Source organism: Crocodylus porosus, unplaced genomic scaffold, assembly GCF_001723895.1.
Source record: "Crocodylus porosus isolate Cpor-Errol unplaced genomic scaffold, CroPor_comp1, whole genome shotgun sequence".
Classification (NCBI taxonomy): domain Eukaryota; kingdom Metazoa; phylum Chordata; order Crocodylia; family Crocodylidae; genus Crocodylus; species Crocodylus porosus.
In genome coordinates, this window is record NW_017728948.1 from 27373974 (window position 1) to 27391968 (window position 17995).

A 17995-nucleotide genomic window follows, 5' to 3' on the forward strand; every position below is an offset into this window, starting at 1 on the left:
GCGATGCCGCCGCCCAGCCCCGAGTCCGACACCAGCTTCTACCCGGGGCTGCCGTCCTCCATCAACCCCGCCTTCTTCCAGAGCTTCTCGCCCGTGTCGCCGCACGCGCCCTGTGCCGGGCCCTTCAGCAGCCCCTTCTCGGCCGCCGCGCCGCCGCCGCCGCCCATGAGTTTACCTCAGCAGCAGCAACAGCAGCAGCAGAACCGCCGCTCGCCCGTCAGCCCCCAGCTCCAGCACCAACACCAGGCGGCGGCGGCCGCGGCCGCTTTCCTGCAGCAGAGGAACTCCTACAACCACCATCAGGTGCGGGGCCGGGCGGGGGGCCAGGGGCCGGGGGCCGGCACGGGCACCGCAGCGCCCGGCCGGGAGGGCAGCTCCATCCTGGCCTCCAGGGCAGCACCCCCCGGCGCGGGCTGCGGGGAGCCTGGTCTGCCATCGCCCCGCCTGCAGGTCGGTGTCGGGAATGAGAGAGGCTGGGAAGGCGCTGCCTGAGCAATCGCGCGGTACCTCGGCACCGCCTGGAGGGCTTTGGGGCCCTGCTAGCCCATAGATTAGGAGGTTGCCTTGTAGGCATCCCGTGAAGTGTGTGTGTGTGTATATATATATAATACCGTCATTCTTTGAAGGTAGAACTACAGGAGGACGCTTCTCACTTCTTGGCCTCTTGAAGGCTTATTAGATCAAGCGTGGTGGCTTCTTAACCTGGCAGGGGAAATACCGCGGATCTGTGTCCAAGAAGGAAGTTTTCTTGAAACGCCTCGCAGGAGAGCTGCTCTTCTGGCGTGGTTTAGTACCTGCCGAGGTGCACCGGCTTTATGCCCAGTTTATGGAAATGGGAGTCCCTTTCCTTGCTTGCTCCGAGGGCTTTATGGCTGAGGACAAGCACAACTTGGGGGTATCGAAGCCCCAAGCCTCTGGGCGTGGGCCTGCAAGTAGGATGCCTGCCAAAGGGTTTGGGAACATCTGAAGCCCCAGGTGCGGGTGGAGGATATTTGCTGGTAGTAGGGCCACTTATGGTTCTGGACTCATGGGTTTGGAATTAGTTTGGGCTAATTTGGCCTCTGATACAAATTTAAATAAACTTAAAAAAACAAACGTACAGGAGGATACACGGGGTTTGGGTGCTCTGTTGGAAGGGTGCTGCATGAAGGAGAGAGGTGCTGTTGGTCCTTCTTACTGGTTGTAATGGCCAAAGCAACTGTTCCCATCATTGAGATGTGTGGGACATCTCCTTCTAGCACTTCCCAGCCTGTTTATTGCTTGTAGGTAGTAAACCTGGAGACAGATATGACAGCAGAGCTGCTAAAATTAAAGACCTATTAACATTTGACATTCCCTCTCAAGTGCGTTTCACAATGGAGCGGCCACCTCTCCCAAATTCCAGCCAGAGCATTCAAGTTTTACGCCTCATTATTCAGACACACAGGCGGGCAGCTCCATTCTGACCACAGCGGCTTCAAGCAATTTTAAGAGATTAATTTTATTTTTGTGTGTGGGCCCCGTCACCCCCCTTCACTTTTTTAAAAGGAATATTTGATACTAATATGTAGTTAAATGTGACGTGCTTTGATTCTATTTGCATGTCATTTGAGTTACAAGTGCCAGGGTTGTTTACAACCCATCTTTGAGGTATGGTTATTAAACCCTATTTTGATTGGAAATTAGAATGTATGAACACCTGATTTGGGCGATCTGAGTGTTTTGAGAGAGGTCTTTCCCAAAACCGGATTTTAAACATACCAGACAAATGCTGCTGCTTACTACTACCAGAGCTCAGTGGGTCCACCTTTTGGTAGCATGACAACTATTATACTTCAAAATTTTTTAGGTTACATGTTGGAAGCAGTCAAAAGTTTATCTGTTTTCACTTCTAAAAAAGTATTTTCAAAGATGGCTTTTGGCACCAACAAACTGCTGTCTTGCCTTCAGAGAACATACAAGGTGCCTCCCTCTGTGGTAGCCCCCTAAAACCCCTAGATTCCTCAGTTGGAAGAAGTTATCTTATCTCCATTGACAAAGCAAAGCTGATTTTTACCAGATAAGATCATGATTTTATCTGTTACACCAGAAATTCAAGCTGTGGCTTCTAAAGATAAAAAAAATCCCATCTTTAATTATGTCAGTGATAGTTTTAAAGTATGGTCTTGGATTATGCATATTCTGTGTAGGAAAGCCAGCCTGCTTTGTCCTTCTTACTTGACATTTATTATAGATTGATGCATTAAATATATTTTCTTTGTGCAACTCTCAATTCTTTTCCTTCACAAGGGAAAAAAAAAATTCGTATCAACCTGAAACCATACAGTGCTGTTCTTCAGGGGCATGCCAAACAGAGGCCTACCTATCTAACGCAAGCGAGGTCAGCAATACGGCGAAAATGGCAGCTTTGTTGTAAAGGGCATTTAACTGTAGGAATGTTCTGCCAAGAAATTAAAAAAAGGTCCGTTGCACCATTACTGCCTTTTTTTGTAGAGTAATCATTCTGTATTCCATTTTCTCCTTTGCTTAGTAGTATGTTTATAGGCAAATTAGTGAGGTCTAGTTTACAAAAGTCATTTGAGGGTTTTTCTTCTTTTTTAGGAAGAAAGCAAACCTGTAATGTTTCCAAAATAATCTAATTGTTTTTGGGTTTTTTTCTTTAGCCTCTTCTGAAGCAGTCACCTTGGAGCAATCAAAGTAGTGGCTGGAGCACAGGAAATATATCCTGGGGAGGAATGCATGGCAGAGACCATCGTAGAACTGGAAACATGGGAATTCCAGGAACTATGAACCAAATCTCTCCTTTGAAGAAGCCCTTTTCTGGTAATGTCATAGCTCCCCCTAAATTTACTCGCTCTACTCCATCGCTGACACCAAAATCATGGATTGAAGATAATGTTTTCCGAACTGACAACAACAGTAACACTCTCCTACCCTTACAGGTAAGAGTGGCATGTAACTGGAAACTTACTAATGTTTCCTCTTTTCAGTCTTACTTAGCTTTGTAAATTGATGTATTTTTTTTAAAAAAAAAAGGAATACAGAAATACCAAGTACTTTTGTAGTGATTATGTAAAAACTTATCTTCCATTTCTACACATTTAGTAATGAATGGCAAGTACACAGTATCTTTTCTCCATTTTACCTCATGAGGCTGAATTTTGTACCTATAGTGAGTATTATTGCTCACAGGCTATATAGGATAACAAGAAAACAAATTGAGGAGACGCACGCGTTTTTAAGCTGTCTGCTTTAAAAAAATAAAAATAAAACACCCTTTCAAGTATAGATTTTTCATCCTATAGTTTTATTTTAGATCTTGTTATAGAGTTCTTAAGAACAAGCATTTTTTCACTTAATATTTGGACGTCTGCATCTGAACTTATAATTTTTAAATTTGCCTTGTCCTCTTAAACTTTTTATTTGTGCTATTTTATATATCTGCTTTATTTTTCTTCCAGTGACAGCTTCTGTGAGCATTCTTGAATTTATCTGATGGGTGGAAGCTCTTTGATTTGGGGCTTGATCCCTCTCATCCCGCCTCTGTCAGTCTCTGCCATTCAGTTTGTGATTTCTTAGGGGCAGGGACTGTCTTCTGTTGGATCCTAATCCCAATTGTTGTAATAGTTTGAAAATTTATTTTATTACAAAACAGTCACTCTGCTTTAGAATTAAGGAACTTAAAATAATTCACTAGATTTTTTTTCTTGACTCTACTGCACAAATATTCTGTTTGTAATCTTTTTTCCGAACTACTATACTAGTATTTTTCCCTTAAATTGGTTTACTGTGTTACAAAAAAAATAAGGGGATATGAAGGAAAATAGTTAAAATTCTTGCTAATCCATTATATAAACTGTACTGTCTTATTTCTTATTAGCATTTATCTTGACTTTGACTTGGTCATGATTGTCAACACACTTAACTTTGAACAAAGGCACTTGGATTAAAAAAAAAAAGGAGCAAACTAATCTTAGTGCAGCTGTGGTAATGGCAAGGTGTGCACTTTTTTATGCATAGGTTTCCTGTTTTTCCTTGTAATTTTGGCTGTCAGTGGATTTCCAGTTGGCTAAAAAAATCTCATACAGTACCAACAGTTCCCTTCGAGGCCTGATATTCTGCGTGGTGGGCTTGCGGCTAATAGTGATTTCAAAACTGTTTCATATTTTCTGCAACTGCAGCTTGTCACACATTTGCAGTATAGGAGATTTCTGCTAGTACTTTTTTCTAAAGGCCTACTTCATTGACTGGACTTCACTGGGATAGCTCTGTAGGACTGTGGTATTTTTTTCCTTCTAATTTAACTATTCAAATGGAAGATGGTAAGGATGCCATTTTGATATCTTAAATCTAGATCTTTACTCATTAAAAGGCATGGTTCACAGTCACCTGCTTGAGAGAAGCTTGTGCTCAGCAATAGAGACACTTAACATCCCACAGTAAACACTGTAAAGTGATCTTTTCACATTTGAACAGCAGTTTCACAACATCTTAGAGTTCATATGCAGCTAAGCACAAGCTTGCTTGTGTGAGGTATCATACTCTGCTTCTAAGTTTTGAATGTCTTGCATCAAAAAAAGAAGGCTGAGAGGGGACTTGGTAGCAGCTTACCACTGTACTGGGGGGAACCGCAAGGGCTCGGTGAACAACTGTTTACCAGGGCATCCATGGGGAAAACCAGGAGTAATGGCCACAAACTCCTGGAAGACCGTTTGAGGCTCAACTTTAGTAAAAACTTCTTCACAGTTAAGGTGCCCAGGATGTGGAATAAGCTCCCTCCAGAGGTGGTGCAATTGCCTACCCTGAAAATCTTCAGAGATCACCTGACCCCAGTTGTCTGTCCTGCCTGTCGTAGGGGGCTGGACCTGATGATCTTCTGAGGTCCCTTACAATCTATGAATCAAAGCTGTCCAACTTCTAAGTAGGCCAGGAGACACAAATTCTGGGGGCTGCACCAGTATGGCCTACCAGCTCATGACCCCTATGCCATATGGACGTGACTACATGCCTGCATCACCTCCCTTCCGCTGTAGTACACACCTGCATAAGCACCATCTCCACCACTGGTGCCTCCTAAGTCTGAGGGGGCACTTGCAGAAGCCAGAGCTGGCATTGGTGGCAAGGACAGGACTGGCAAGCACCTGTAGAAACTGCCAGCAGCACTGGCAGTGCAGATGGCCGTGTCGGGTGGGGGAATGTGCCCCCTCCCCCACCAGTCGCCTATGACTACAATGACCCCTTGTGGATGTTCCTCCTCTCCCTCCTCCCCCAAATACTGTACCACACACTGTGTAGCCCTGGCTTCACCCTGAGTGTGCCGTACCACACCACTCCATATCATGCTGCTCTGCTCTGTGGGACAGGTGTGGAAATCCAAAACTGGAGGAGGGAGCAGGAGCCCAGAGACTCCAGCTACTGTTACAATTGGAGCAACATGGGGAGTTTCAGGCAGGCAGGAACCCAGGAGCTGCTATTTAACTCCCTGTGGGACACATGCAGCCCATGGGCTGCCGTTTGGATAGCTCTGTCTAATACGATGATCTTCTAGAAACTTAGAGCAGTGATTCTCAACCAGGGTGCCACACAATATTAGCAGTGTTTGGTGTGCAAATTCTGACACGAACCATAAGATAAACCCAGCGGTTTCAAATAGAAATCCATGGTGTCAAAAGCCATTCTGACATGTTGTGGTCTTTCTGAGTTCTTTGTAACAGAAGAATTGCTCTATTTTTCTGTAGTCAAAACGTGGGTAAAAGCTAAGAGCTGACATTTTCTAAGAGGTGCTTTGTGTCTAAAAAGTTTGAGAAATACCGTTCTAGAGGAAGCCATTTAATAAAAAGTGGCTCTAAACAGCATTTGTTATATTTCTTGCATATAAAAGCTAATCCTTTCTATTTAATGTTAAACAGGGTGGAGTAGAAAAAAAATAAGCATCTGAAGTTTAAACAAACGTATAATAAATTGTATTGATATTTTGTTCTGTTGGGCTTCATAGCTTAAGGTGGAGCAAACATATTTCAGTTCTGTGTCTGTTATTTAACTGACTGCTCTAGTGTTTCATCAGAGGGAGAAACTAAATAATTCATCCAGCAATATTTAAGCTGATATTTATCTCAGTCTGATTTGTTTGGATTTAACAGACTGTAGTCAAAGGACAGAATACAAATACTACATATTTCAGTATTAACCACTGCTGTGCTATTTTAGATATCTTCCATATGCTGCATTGCTTCACTAAGTTACTGCATTTGTATTTTTCAGTCATCATAAAATGCTGCTCTCTGAAGGGTCACTTCTCCCCCTGTATTGACTAATTAATTTATTTTAGAGGTCAGAATGAAAAGGCTAAAATAAAGTTGAGTAGAATTCAGAACTTGTGGTTGTTACCATGTTGGCAGTTGTGACAGTCAAACATCAATCTATTTAATTTGTGCTTGCTTGCCTCTTTCCATAAAAGGTTGAGGTATTCAGATTGAAGGTTCTTAAAGATACAGAAGCAATTCAGCAGATCCTGTACAAATACCAATTTTACTAAATTTATGCAATTTGCAAAGTGCAGCAGTGATAAAGAATTTGAGGGAACAGTTGAATATATATGAAAAAGTTACCTAGACTGCTTGTGAACCAGAGTTTCTCAAACTTCCATTCTTGACCTCATTGTTAGTAGGAACCTACTGACAACATAGTTCTTTATACACAATTTTGCAGATTTTTTCCCTCCCACTTGTGATTATACAACATCCTTGTTGTATCTACAGTAATGAACAAGAATGTATTCTTTTTTAATAAAGGGTAGCTGCTTTAAAAAAAAAAAAAAAAAAGAAGAAGAATCCAAGGTAAATGAGCCAACGCTGTAATTACAGTAGCTTTATGCAGACATCTAGAGGTCCAAACCACAGCTGGCAAGTCACTCCTGACAATTCCCAGGCCTTGTTTACAATGGAGACTTGCCCCAATTCCAACCTTGGGTATCCAGCCACCCGTGCAGCTGCACCAATGTGACCCATAGTGTAAACTGCAGATTATTTTATCTATACTATCATAGCTTATTCCATATCTGGAACTGCTTTATCCTGGGAGTCTGTCCTAAAGCAACCGTTATTGACTGGAACAGGGACAAATTTCCAGTGTAGACAAAGTTAGGTTAATGATGTTAGAATGGAGTAGAGTGTTGCTTGGTTTTAAAACAGAACAGTTTATTTTACCAGTCATTAGTGTATTAAGTTACAATGTAAACGGGATGAAGGCAGGTTTTTTTTAGTCTTGGCATCCTTTAAGTATAAGATAAAAGACATGAATTCACTGTTTTCATAGTGGGTATGATTTCACTGACTGGTAGAGTTAAATCTGCTAATTACCAGTAGTGTGGCACTACAGCTCTTAAGGTGGGGTTTTCCAAATTGCTCAGATCTGGCCTACTATTGTATTGCATTCAGTGGTAACACTGTCAAGGCTGCAGTGGGAACAATGGCAAGCCAACACTAGAGTATTTGTTACGTAATTATGTAATTAAAGGGTATGATCATTTTTATTGATATCATTGTGCTGGTAAAAGCCCTACTGAAAAACAGTTATTCTGGCATAAGATGTGTGTTGCTCCAAGAGTTTGCTAAACCAGGTCTTACTCCAGTATAAATAATGTATAGTGATTAGATCCACAGTATAGGATTTTGTTGTTTTATCCTTGAATAGTTAAAACAGCAGATCTTAAGTGTAGAGACTGCCTTAGTGCTTGTTATATTTCTAATTTTAGGCATATAAAATTAGACCTTTTATTCTGATAAATATTTATGATCAGGAGAATTGGCCTGGCCAAAACATACTCTGTAAATTGAGATGTGTATATAGATAGTCCAGTTTTCCCATTCTTTCTCTTCGGGTTAGGGGAAAACTCTGAATTCCTATTACTGTCAAATATATTATACTGCTTATGAAAAGCCTAAAGGCACTTTGATTTGAAGTTTAATGTTTAAAAATATATTTATAAAACTTATTGAAAATAAAATAGAACATATTTCCTAAAAGATGCATTGTATTTGAGTGTGTGCTCTTGGTAGGAGCAAATGTAAATAAAAACGTCATTGTCTTAGAGTGAACCTGGATTCTGTTTCTGTATCTTTTTTGACTTCAGGAAATGCATTGCATGTCCATGTGTTTTTCACCTTGATTTGTCCTTCCTGTTTGTTTTAAAGAGACCATGCATACAATATCAGCAGTCCTCGAGGCTGAGCTTTACTGTTCACTGCTGAAACCTATTGCTCCAATTTGGGATTTATAGATTAAGATATAATTATATCTCATAATTGCAGATATTTTTAGTCACTTTTTGAATTTATACACTGAAGTTTCCAAATGCCCAGTGGAATAAAGCACAGTTTCAGAGATGTTTTCAGATAAGATAAATGTTTTAGAATTGATTGTACTTGACACCAGCTGCTAGCTTTAACAAATTCTTTAATTTATGCTAGAGGCAGCTAGAGAACAATTTATCAACTGTAGTTATTCACAGAGTTAATTTGACATCTTCAGAACCCAAAGCTGAATTTTGCTATTTGTAAGTTAAAATATTTATCCCCTTAAATATGTTTAAACTGCAGTTATTAAACATATACCAGCCAACATTTAAAAAAGCAAGTAGCTAAAATTGAGCTCTAAATCCATATACAGGCACTTAAATAATGGCCTTATTTTCAAAACTGCTGAGTATTAGCATCTCACATGAAAGCCAGTGAGAGCTTCTCAGTGTTAGGTGCTTCTCAAAGTCCGGTTGCTTATTTAGATCCATAAGTGAGTATTTGGAGCCCATCTATAGGCACTTTTGGGAGGAGGAATAGATTTTACTGCACTGTAAAGTGCTTGTACGTTGAAGCCAAAAAAGCCTGACAGAGGCTGTAAAGATTTAAGCCAAACATTTCAATAAGTTTTGCCTGAAACACAAATGCTTACCTACAGTGTAAAAAAGCACAGCGTATATTTGAAATAAATCCTTTTTTTTAAATGTAAGCCAGAACTTAAGTAAATAACACAACAAAATGTTGGCATGCTGTATTAGTAAAGAAGCACTGTATGCACTGAATCTAATCGCCAAAAAACTAGCCATTGAGGAAATGGTTAGAACCTCTAGCCCATCTCCCAGCCAGAACATAGTTATTTTTTAACATTCAAGAGTTTTTCCAAAGTTAAATAAGATGTTCATCAGAGAATTATTCTATAACCTTAGCTGCTCTTCAGCAAAATTTTGCTTTGCTGTACTATTTGTCTTTTTTTTCCTTTCTAAAATTTTTTTGACTAATTTCCCCTTTCACATTGACATCTTTCTGCTGTCTCATGTGCTCTTATTTCAGTCATTTTGATCAAGCCATAGGTTGTGTTAGGCTTTCCTCATGACTCAGTCCTGCCAAGCCTTTAATCATCTTTGTAGCATCTCTGGACAGCTTCCAGTCTGTCAGTATATTACCTTGAACTGTAGCACTACATGTCTGTATTAGCAAGGATTCCAAAAAATTGTGTAGCTGGGAAGCAGAAATGTCGCTGTCACTGGACCTGTTCAATATGTTTATAGCTTGAGTGTAGCTAGTTGCATCCAGTTACTCCTGTGTTATTACCTTAAAACCTTTTCTGTTCTTGGGATTGCTTCCCCTAAATATCTGTCAGACCTTACAGTTTTTGCATGGTGTTGGTAATGGTAAACTGCTTTTCCTTAATAAGGGGATTTCTTGTTTCACCTTTTCTAAACCTCTTTCTGTGTTTCCATACAGCTTAATTGTAATGATTCCTAGGCATAACTGTTATAGTTTCTCAATATATATGTATATACAGTAAAAGCTCCATTACCCCGCACCTTACAAGCCAGCATGTTCTATTAACTGGCATGCTGGCTTGTAAGGTAAAGTGAAACTGGAAGTGCCCACCGTGGCAGTTCCAGTGTCTCTGAGCTCCCACGGCCCAGAGCAAAGCAGCTTGCGCTGCCAAGCCCCCACGGTCCTGGGCATAGCAGGCTGCACGGGCCCCTCCTCCCCGTCCCTCAGAGCCTGTGGGAGGGTCAGCAATGCGGCGGGAGGGGCGGCAACACCCCGGACGCGGTGCGACAAGCAGCAGCCCAAACAATCAAAGACACCTGTTTGGGCCTCTTGATCAACTGGCATATTTTGTTATTTGGCACCCCCCTTTCCTCATGGGTGCTGGATGAGAAAATACCTAGTACAGTAAAAGCTATCTAAGCAAGATGCTTGCAACTACATTATGGATCCTTGATGCCTGCAAGCTTAATTCTTTATGTTTTTTCTAAAGACAACATGAATGACGCAAAAAAAAAAAGGCATGCTTTGCTGATATCAATACATTGTGTGTGTAGTTGGAGAGAGAAAAATTTGTTCCTAACAACTTAATTCTTTGAGAACTGTAGACATTTGACTGTATTGGTAGTCAGTTGTTCTCTACTAGTTTTAGCAAAATGTGATCAATATGTACATTTTTTTGAAGTTGCTAATTTTTTGTAGAAAAAGACTAAAATCTTTTAGTGCATTTTTGGGAAACGGTTTTAAGAGGGTAAGATTTTAAAACCTAAAATTCAAAATATTTGCGAGCCTAAATTTAAACACTATCTTTTTTAAAAGTCTTGTTTAACAATGAGCAGAGGCTGTTTATAATTCTTTTTCTTAACTCCCTTCAGTATATTTGAATTATTTGACATGTGATTGCATTATGCATTGAGCTTCTATAATTAACTATTTATTGCTGTAAATGTGCTGGCAAGATAGTCTTTGTGTAAATTGTGAAGGTTTATTTAGAAATTTCAAATTCTGCCAAAAACAATGCCTTTGGAAGGAGCAGAAGTTATATTGATAATATGATGAAAACATTCCCTTTTTTAACCAGGTGTTAAATGATGCTATATGCAGTACTTTCCAGTAGCACAGAGAATTGCATAAATCTTCACTTTTGTAGATGGTAAATAGGTAGTTTTGAGTAACTGAAGGCAAAATTTCCTCTTCTAAGGGTACACATCACTCATTCGGTTCCTGGACCAGTACTGCTACAGGAGGCAGCACTCTGCTTCCAAATTAAGGTTACATATTATGCTAGCAGTTTCATCAGGAAGTTCGAAGGAGGAAAAAAAACCCCTCAAAACCCTGACTGAAGTCCAAGTAAAGTAATGTGAGCACTCCATAGCTAGGAATATTGCCTTGATATGTGTCTTTTTCTGGAGGAAAAAAACTAACAGAAAAAGAATAGTTTGGAGGAAGATGTACTTCCAAGGAGGCAGCAGAAGTGAAATGGCTAATTTTAATGGAGGGCCCCCACCACCCCACACCAGTTAATAAACTAATGATGATATTTTTCTGCATTACAGAATATACTCATCCTCCCCCAAAAATTCAGTTCCTATAATTTTTTTGTTAAGGGAGAAAATAGCTGCATTAAAAATAGTCTCTCTGAAAATGAGTGTACTTCTTGTGCAAAGCTTACTAAAAGGACATATGGTATAATGCACCTGATGGTTAACATACATATGCTGTGTGCATCAAGTAAACATAGCTTCTGAAAAACCTGGCAGATTGCTTAATGAATATATTAAAGAGAAATACAAAGAAAGACTTTTAAAGGGAACTCGCTTCTTTGTAGGGAGGTGACAGTACCTTTTGAGTCTATGAGAAACTAACCAACTGTATTACTAGATTCATCTATATTTTGAAACTGAGAAATTATTGAAACATTACATGAAGAGGTCAGGCCCAACTTAAGTCTTTTTTTTGTTTAAAACAAAGAAAATGTGTCAACACTGCTCCATACTGCTTTCTGTAGTACAAGACTAATCATAACACTTGGGAAAATGACCTACTTCATAGAATTATCATTTTGTTAAGTATCAATAATATAATTGATGTTCAAACTAGATTTCTGCCATTTACTATCAATCCAGAGTTACCTGCTTTTCATAAAAGATTGTTTACTGTGTTTCATTCAGTGGTTGATAAGTCTTTTTGTTCTTCAAGTCAGTCTTGACCAAAGGCTTTTAGTATAACAGTAGGATGATTTTAAAGGTATTACACTTGACACGCATCATTTTCTTCATAATCCTGATTTGGTTTGTTTTGTCATTGTTTGATTAAGGTTTCATCCATTCATAAATGGATATAAAAACAGTTGTTTTTTGGGGTCCAGTATGGAAGTAACACTTACCTTTTTTGTGGACAGTTTGTTCCAAGCACACTGAGAGAATTCACAACATAAGTCACTTGACTGAGCAAACATTTTTAGTAATCAGAGCGTGGTCCCCTTTCAAAGAGTTATTTCACTCTTAGTGCATGTGGATTTTATTATGATGACTTTTTTGTAATATCGAGTTTATATTCTTTTGCAACAGTTCTTGATGCTGCCTTAAAAGAATCAAAGGCTTATGCTTCTGTCTTGAAAGCTTAAATAGTCTACCTATTTACTTTTACACTGATAAAGCTTATTTGTACAAACAGCTTAAAACTGAACCTTGTACCCTAAACTTTCCACTCGGCTTGGGATATCAGGTTTGGATTAGCTGACCTCATAGGAGTTCAGTCAAGTGAATAGGTGACAGAGCCTGCCATCTGGAATACTCTCTGTCTAGATGTCTACTGAACTCATCAGTAGCGTCCATCGAGGCAAGGTTGAAGCTTAGTGTGCATTCTGCAGTTCATTACTCTATATTTGGTAAAAAATATTTATATTAGGCATTGTATTTTAGCCGTTTGGTTTAGTTAGTGTTGTATATTTTGTGTGGTGGGGAGGTAGTTTTAACTGTGAGTGCTTTAAAAGTATGTGGTTATCTCAGCCAGGAAGTGACATTTTAAGACTGTGAGAGTTGAACTTGCTCAGAAAAGGTGGCGCAAGGGTCATCTCTTCTTTCCTCTGTTATTCTTTTATATTACTTTTGGCAGAGTTATAACCTATGCCTCCTTTTATATTGGCCAGTGACATTATTCACAAGTTCACAAAGGTGGTGACCTTATTCTGTAGTATACTTTGCCATTGTTTTTCTGGCTAAGTCAACCAGAATTCCTCCTGCAGTTAACAGCAATGCAGCTACTTCTTATCCTCTGAAAAGCAGTTAGCATCACAGTCCACCTCTTTACAGGAGGAAATTTATTATTTTTTGTTGTTTCAGTATATGTGCATGATAAAATTCTAACCAAATTAAAATGTAAGGCACTAACTTGGACTACATAGGTGTATTAAACATCACATTAAGCCTCTAATACCCAAGTAACTGCAACAAGTACTATTGGATATGAATTTGACTTCTTATTGGGATTTTCAGATAGATTGTGTGATATTAAATATATTAAATACTTTTTTAACATAGTCTCTCCCTTCCCTAACTGCATGATGCAGTTCTCAGTATAGATTCAGTATTTCGGCTACTGGTAGCTTTCTACTTCTATAGCTTTCACAAGCAGCAGAAAAGCAGAATTGAAAAATTTGGTTCATTTCATTGTTATTTAGAAACATACAAGGAGAACTGAGTCCCAATATAAGTGACTTTTAGTTTCATTCATTCTGAGGCTTCTTGGGTAAGCAACAGAAGTATAGCAGAGCAAGGTGGTCACAAAAAGGAGCACTGGGTTTTCCATCAGTCTGGCTTAAATGCAGTCATGAGTCCATGCTAAGATTGAATAGTAGGGATTCTACAGCCTTCGATTTAGGAGACATGGCTGTAGGCAGAAAGGAATCAAGCATTCAAATATATTGTTCATATTAGCCCAAAGTACTTAAAAATGTACACTTAGCTTAGTGCATAGGTTGTTCACACTAGTAGGAGTCCCATCATCCTTTCTAGCATCAAACTCATGCAAATTTTGGGTTTTAGGGTAGTTTTTCCAAGCATTGTCTTGTCTTAAATGTCTTATGTCTTGAACAGCTGGGCAGAAGTCATTGCTTCGATCCCACAGAAAATTCCAGTATTTCAAAGCTTGTATTCACCTAGAAATGATGCCAGTTTTTTCATGGGCCAAAAGTTTTCAGCTAATTTCCTGCTAACATTCCTGAATAACCTACAGTTACAATTTGGTTTGATGGAGGCAGTTAGTGTATAAGGTGCCTCCCTGCCTTGCTTTCTGCCCAACTCATTCAGAGGGGCATGAGCCTTTAGGCTAGGGAGAGATGTTAAAAAAAAAGTGAGCCTGAATTGCTTCAATCTTTGCAGATTAGTCTAACCTACCTAGGTTGAACCCATTTCCAACTGTACAGACATTCCCTGTGGACTGAAGAAATGCAGGCACATGCCTGCAGTGGTTCAAGCTAGAAGCTGGGGTGGGGAGAGGTGCTAGAGCAGCCCTTCCTACCCTTCCAAAGTGCTGAGCTGAGGAGGGGCATGGCCAGGCCCCCAGCAAGACTCTCTGATTAGGGAGGTATGTAAACCCCCGCCCTGCCTGCAGTCCTAGGCTTTTCCCCACTTGCTGCTCAAGGGGCGGGAGTGTTGCCAGACCCCAGCCCTGGGCTAGTACTTTGAGGCAGAGGTGGCGGTGGGGTGCAGTGCATGCATCACTTGATGATATGGAGCTTTTCAATTTCCCTCTCCCTGCTTCTTCATGCTGTCTGCAAACCTAGCAGGTGAGGGAGCCAGCAGGGAGCTGATAACACAGCGTTTATCAGCCCAGCAAGAAAACAAAAGCCTCTCTCATTAGTTCAAGCTCTTAAACAGCTTTTTCCAAGGAAGGAACAGAGGGACATTACCAGCTGACTTGTTGATTTAGCTCAAAAAAGCCCTAAGTGAACGCTGTTTAAATTGGACAAACATGCGCATGCACACACACTTCAGCATTAGCTAGCGTACCACATGCCTAGGGTCCATGGGGCTAGGATCCATCCTGTGGGAGATGGGAGAGAGTGAAGGGAGATCCCTGCTTGAGCAACAAGCCACAAGAAGGTAGGAGGAGGGCAGGGTGAAGCCAGCAGACCCTGCTGTGTCTGCAGTCTCCACCAGAACTCTGGCTAGTGAGCAGAAGTGTAGGGCCAGCCCTGTTCTCTGGAGCAGAGAGCAGAGCCCAGGGCTGCAAAGGATCTGAGATGCTGGGGGACTCTGGTTTAACTTAAACCAAGAAGGGGTCTGGGACAGACATTACATAAACTGGTTTGACCCAAGTCACTTAAGTCTGATACTACCTTCAGCCAGGTTTATCTTAAACCAGTTTCAGCCATTTTAAAACTAGTTTATGTGCACTGAACATCTGTTCTGTTACAGGTTTAAACCAGTTTCTGATCACTCTGTTTTATGTGTAATGTCTGTCCCTAGCCTGATAGGCTGCAGCCTACTTCCTAGCATCTGATGAAGCAGGCTGTTTCCTACAAAAGTTCATGAACCAGTTAATCTATAGGGTGTCACTTTACCCTGCCTTCTGTCCAGATCAGTTTGATGTTAACCTCTGTTCTCCTTACCTGCCATGGTGCTTCATGGGTGCTGTAGTTCCAGGTGCCTGTTGTCGCCATTCATTCATTCTCCACTTCAGGCAAAGCACTCTGGCTACACCCTTTATGAAGCACAGCTGACATGAGAATGTTATGATAGATCTGCTGCAACCTTTGTTCTTATGTTGAATAACTTATGCTAAATTCTTATGGCCATGCAACAGGGAGGAGGAATACAGTGAACTGTGTCCTTGTACTTTGTGGGAGATGTAGTTCAGCCAAAAAGTCCTGCTTATAGGAGAGAATGAGGACGGTGCATATCCCCTACAAGATCTCAGGAAGCATCACAGAAATCAGCAAAGAAGCTTCTCTCCCCTCCTGCCTCCTTTCCCCCCAACCCCATCCATAGAAAACTAACTCTTCCCAATGTATTTGTAGAATTGTAAAACATGTAAATATTGGTATTAGTGCTTTGTCGTAGAAAATCTGACTGTCACTGGAATTTTGTTGTGAAAATTATTATAAATGAAGCTGGTTGGCGTCTGTTACTAAGGAGACCTTAAACGCATCATATACAGATATTTTTCGATGTCTTGGAATGAAAGAAGAGGATTACATTCTGTGCTGGAGACTTCATTTGTAACTATGAGTACACAGCAGTTCTGAGAATGAAACCTTAGAGCGGCAGTTCTGAACTAGGGTATATGTACCTCCAGGGGGACATGAAGCCTCACCAGGGGGTATGTGAGATATATTTCATACATTGTCTAACACAGGTCGAAAAATGAATTTCCCGTTGAAAGGGGGTACGTGAAGTCTCACTCTGAGACCAAGGGTACATTGACTGAAAAAGGCCCTAACCGCAGCCTTAGGGTCTCTGTGATAAAGCATCCACAAAATTCAAAACTCCAGACCCTCTGTGAAAAATGTGGGTTTAGGTAGCTTGTCTCGCATGACAGAGGGAACTGAGAGGCAGGGATAAAATTCTTCAGGGTCACCTGAACCATAAGATCATCCCTTTCCTTCCTGCAATCCTTTGCCTTATTCACAGCATACCTTTTGATATCTTCCAATGGATCCATAGCAATACAGGTAATAGCCTCCTTCATTAAACAACCTCAAATTCTCCCTAGGGCAAGTCTGTCCTGCCTACTGTATGAATATGTATGCAGAAGGAGTCCTCAATTAAACGTGCCTCTTTGGTATTGTATTTGGATGCTCTAAAGGCTTTTATTAATTTAAATTCAAACACCTTCAACTTTAGGTAACATAGCTTGAGCATACTACCTGAAGAAATCACCTTACTCTTCCTGTTACAAAGTGCAGATTTTTTTACACCACTACTAACGATTTTATTCTCTTTTAGGATCGAAATAGAATGTATGACAGTCTGAATATGCACTCTTTGGAAAACTCCCTTATTGACATTATGAGAGCAGAGCATGATCCACTTAAAGGTATGTTACAATGCTAGCAAAATGTCACCCATTCTGCATATTTGACTTAATATTGTTTGCTAATTTAAATCCTAGATTAATATAACAACTGAACGGTCTAGAATGAAAGGGCATTCTGAATCTTGTATCTTTATTAAATTGATTTTATTGATTTACAGTTAGGTAAAATTTTCAGTATTGAAGTCTTCATAGTTTTCTAGAAATTAAATAGACACAGAAATAGGGCTGAAAAGTCACTCGTCAGCTGCAGTATTTTTACCTCGGACCACGTTTTGCAACTTGTTCCAAATGATTGAATGAAATGTGACATTAAATACTTGGCTATGGGTGCGAGTTGGTATGTAAATTATTTGTGATTTTTATGTTGGAATTGATGTTAAAATTACTGCGAGAACTGCTAGTTTCATAAAACCTAAAAGAAGTGAAAGTAGAATAAAATTATTACTTCAATCCGTGTAATTTGACACAAACTTCTCGCTGTCTTCCATTTAAAACTTTTTCTCCAGAGATGCAGAATGTGTACGATTAGCCTTTTTCTTTATTGTAAAAGAAGTGCATATAGTGCTTTTCAGAGCTTTGGCAAATGGGTGGGGACTGTGGAGGTGTGGAAACTAAGGTGCACAGTTGACAGCCCAGAGGTTGCAAGGTTGAAACATTCATGTCGCAGCCCTGTCAGTTCCAACAAATTTGTGAATGCCACTAAATACAACAAGGACACAAAAAAAGAAAGGAAAGGAAGGGCAAATGAGTTCCTTTTGCCTCAAACCTCGGAATCATGAACCACTGCAATGAACTTGAATGTAATGTTTTTTGGCTTCCTTTTTAACTCCTATTTTCACTATGTAATAACTCCAATTCTCAATCTTTTCCATGCTTATTTTCAGCCCAGGAGATTTATTATTAAAATTTTAAACAAATCCAAGACACCAAAGTTGGCCAAAGGAAATGTTACATCATTTTTAATGAGATATTTCACCTATTTGTCATTTAACTTAAGTTCAAAACCTGAAACTTGTGATGTATTTAAAACTCTTTGCAGGAAAATACCTTTTAACATTCAAAGGATGTAGGTTCAAAATACTCATGGTCAAAAATAATTGCTGTTTATATTTAGCATTCTGACAAATGCTTGTCCATTCTCCATCTCCAGAAATTCCTAAATGAAAAAAAGTTAAAGT

The 17995-nt window shown here is 40.0% G+C and overlaps 1 protein-coding gene across 2 annotated transcripts in view; it reads left to right on the forward strand.

Annotated features, from left to right (window-relative positions):
• Positions 1-3: 3 nt before the first annotated feature.
• Positions 4-17995, forward strand: part of CPEB2 (cytoplasmic polyadenylation element binding protein 2) — a 79597-nt gene continuing 61605 nt past the window's right edge. For both annotated transcript variants that reach the window (XM_019553083.1, XM_019553084.1), the window contains exons 1-3: positions 4-303; positions 2643-2921; positions 16727-16817. In XM_019553083.1, coding sequence (XP_019408628.1) covers positions 4-303; positions 2643-2921; positions 16727-16817 — 670 coding nt within the window. The remainder of the gene's footprint in view (positions 304-2642; positions 2922-16726; positions 16818-17995) is intronic.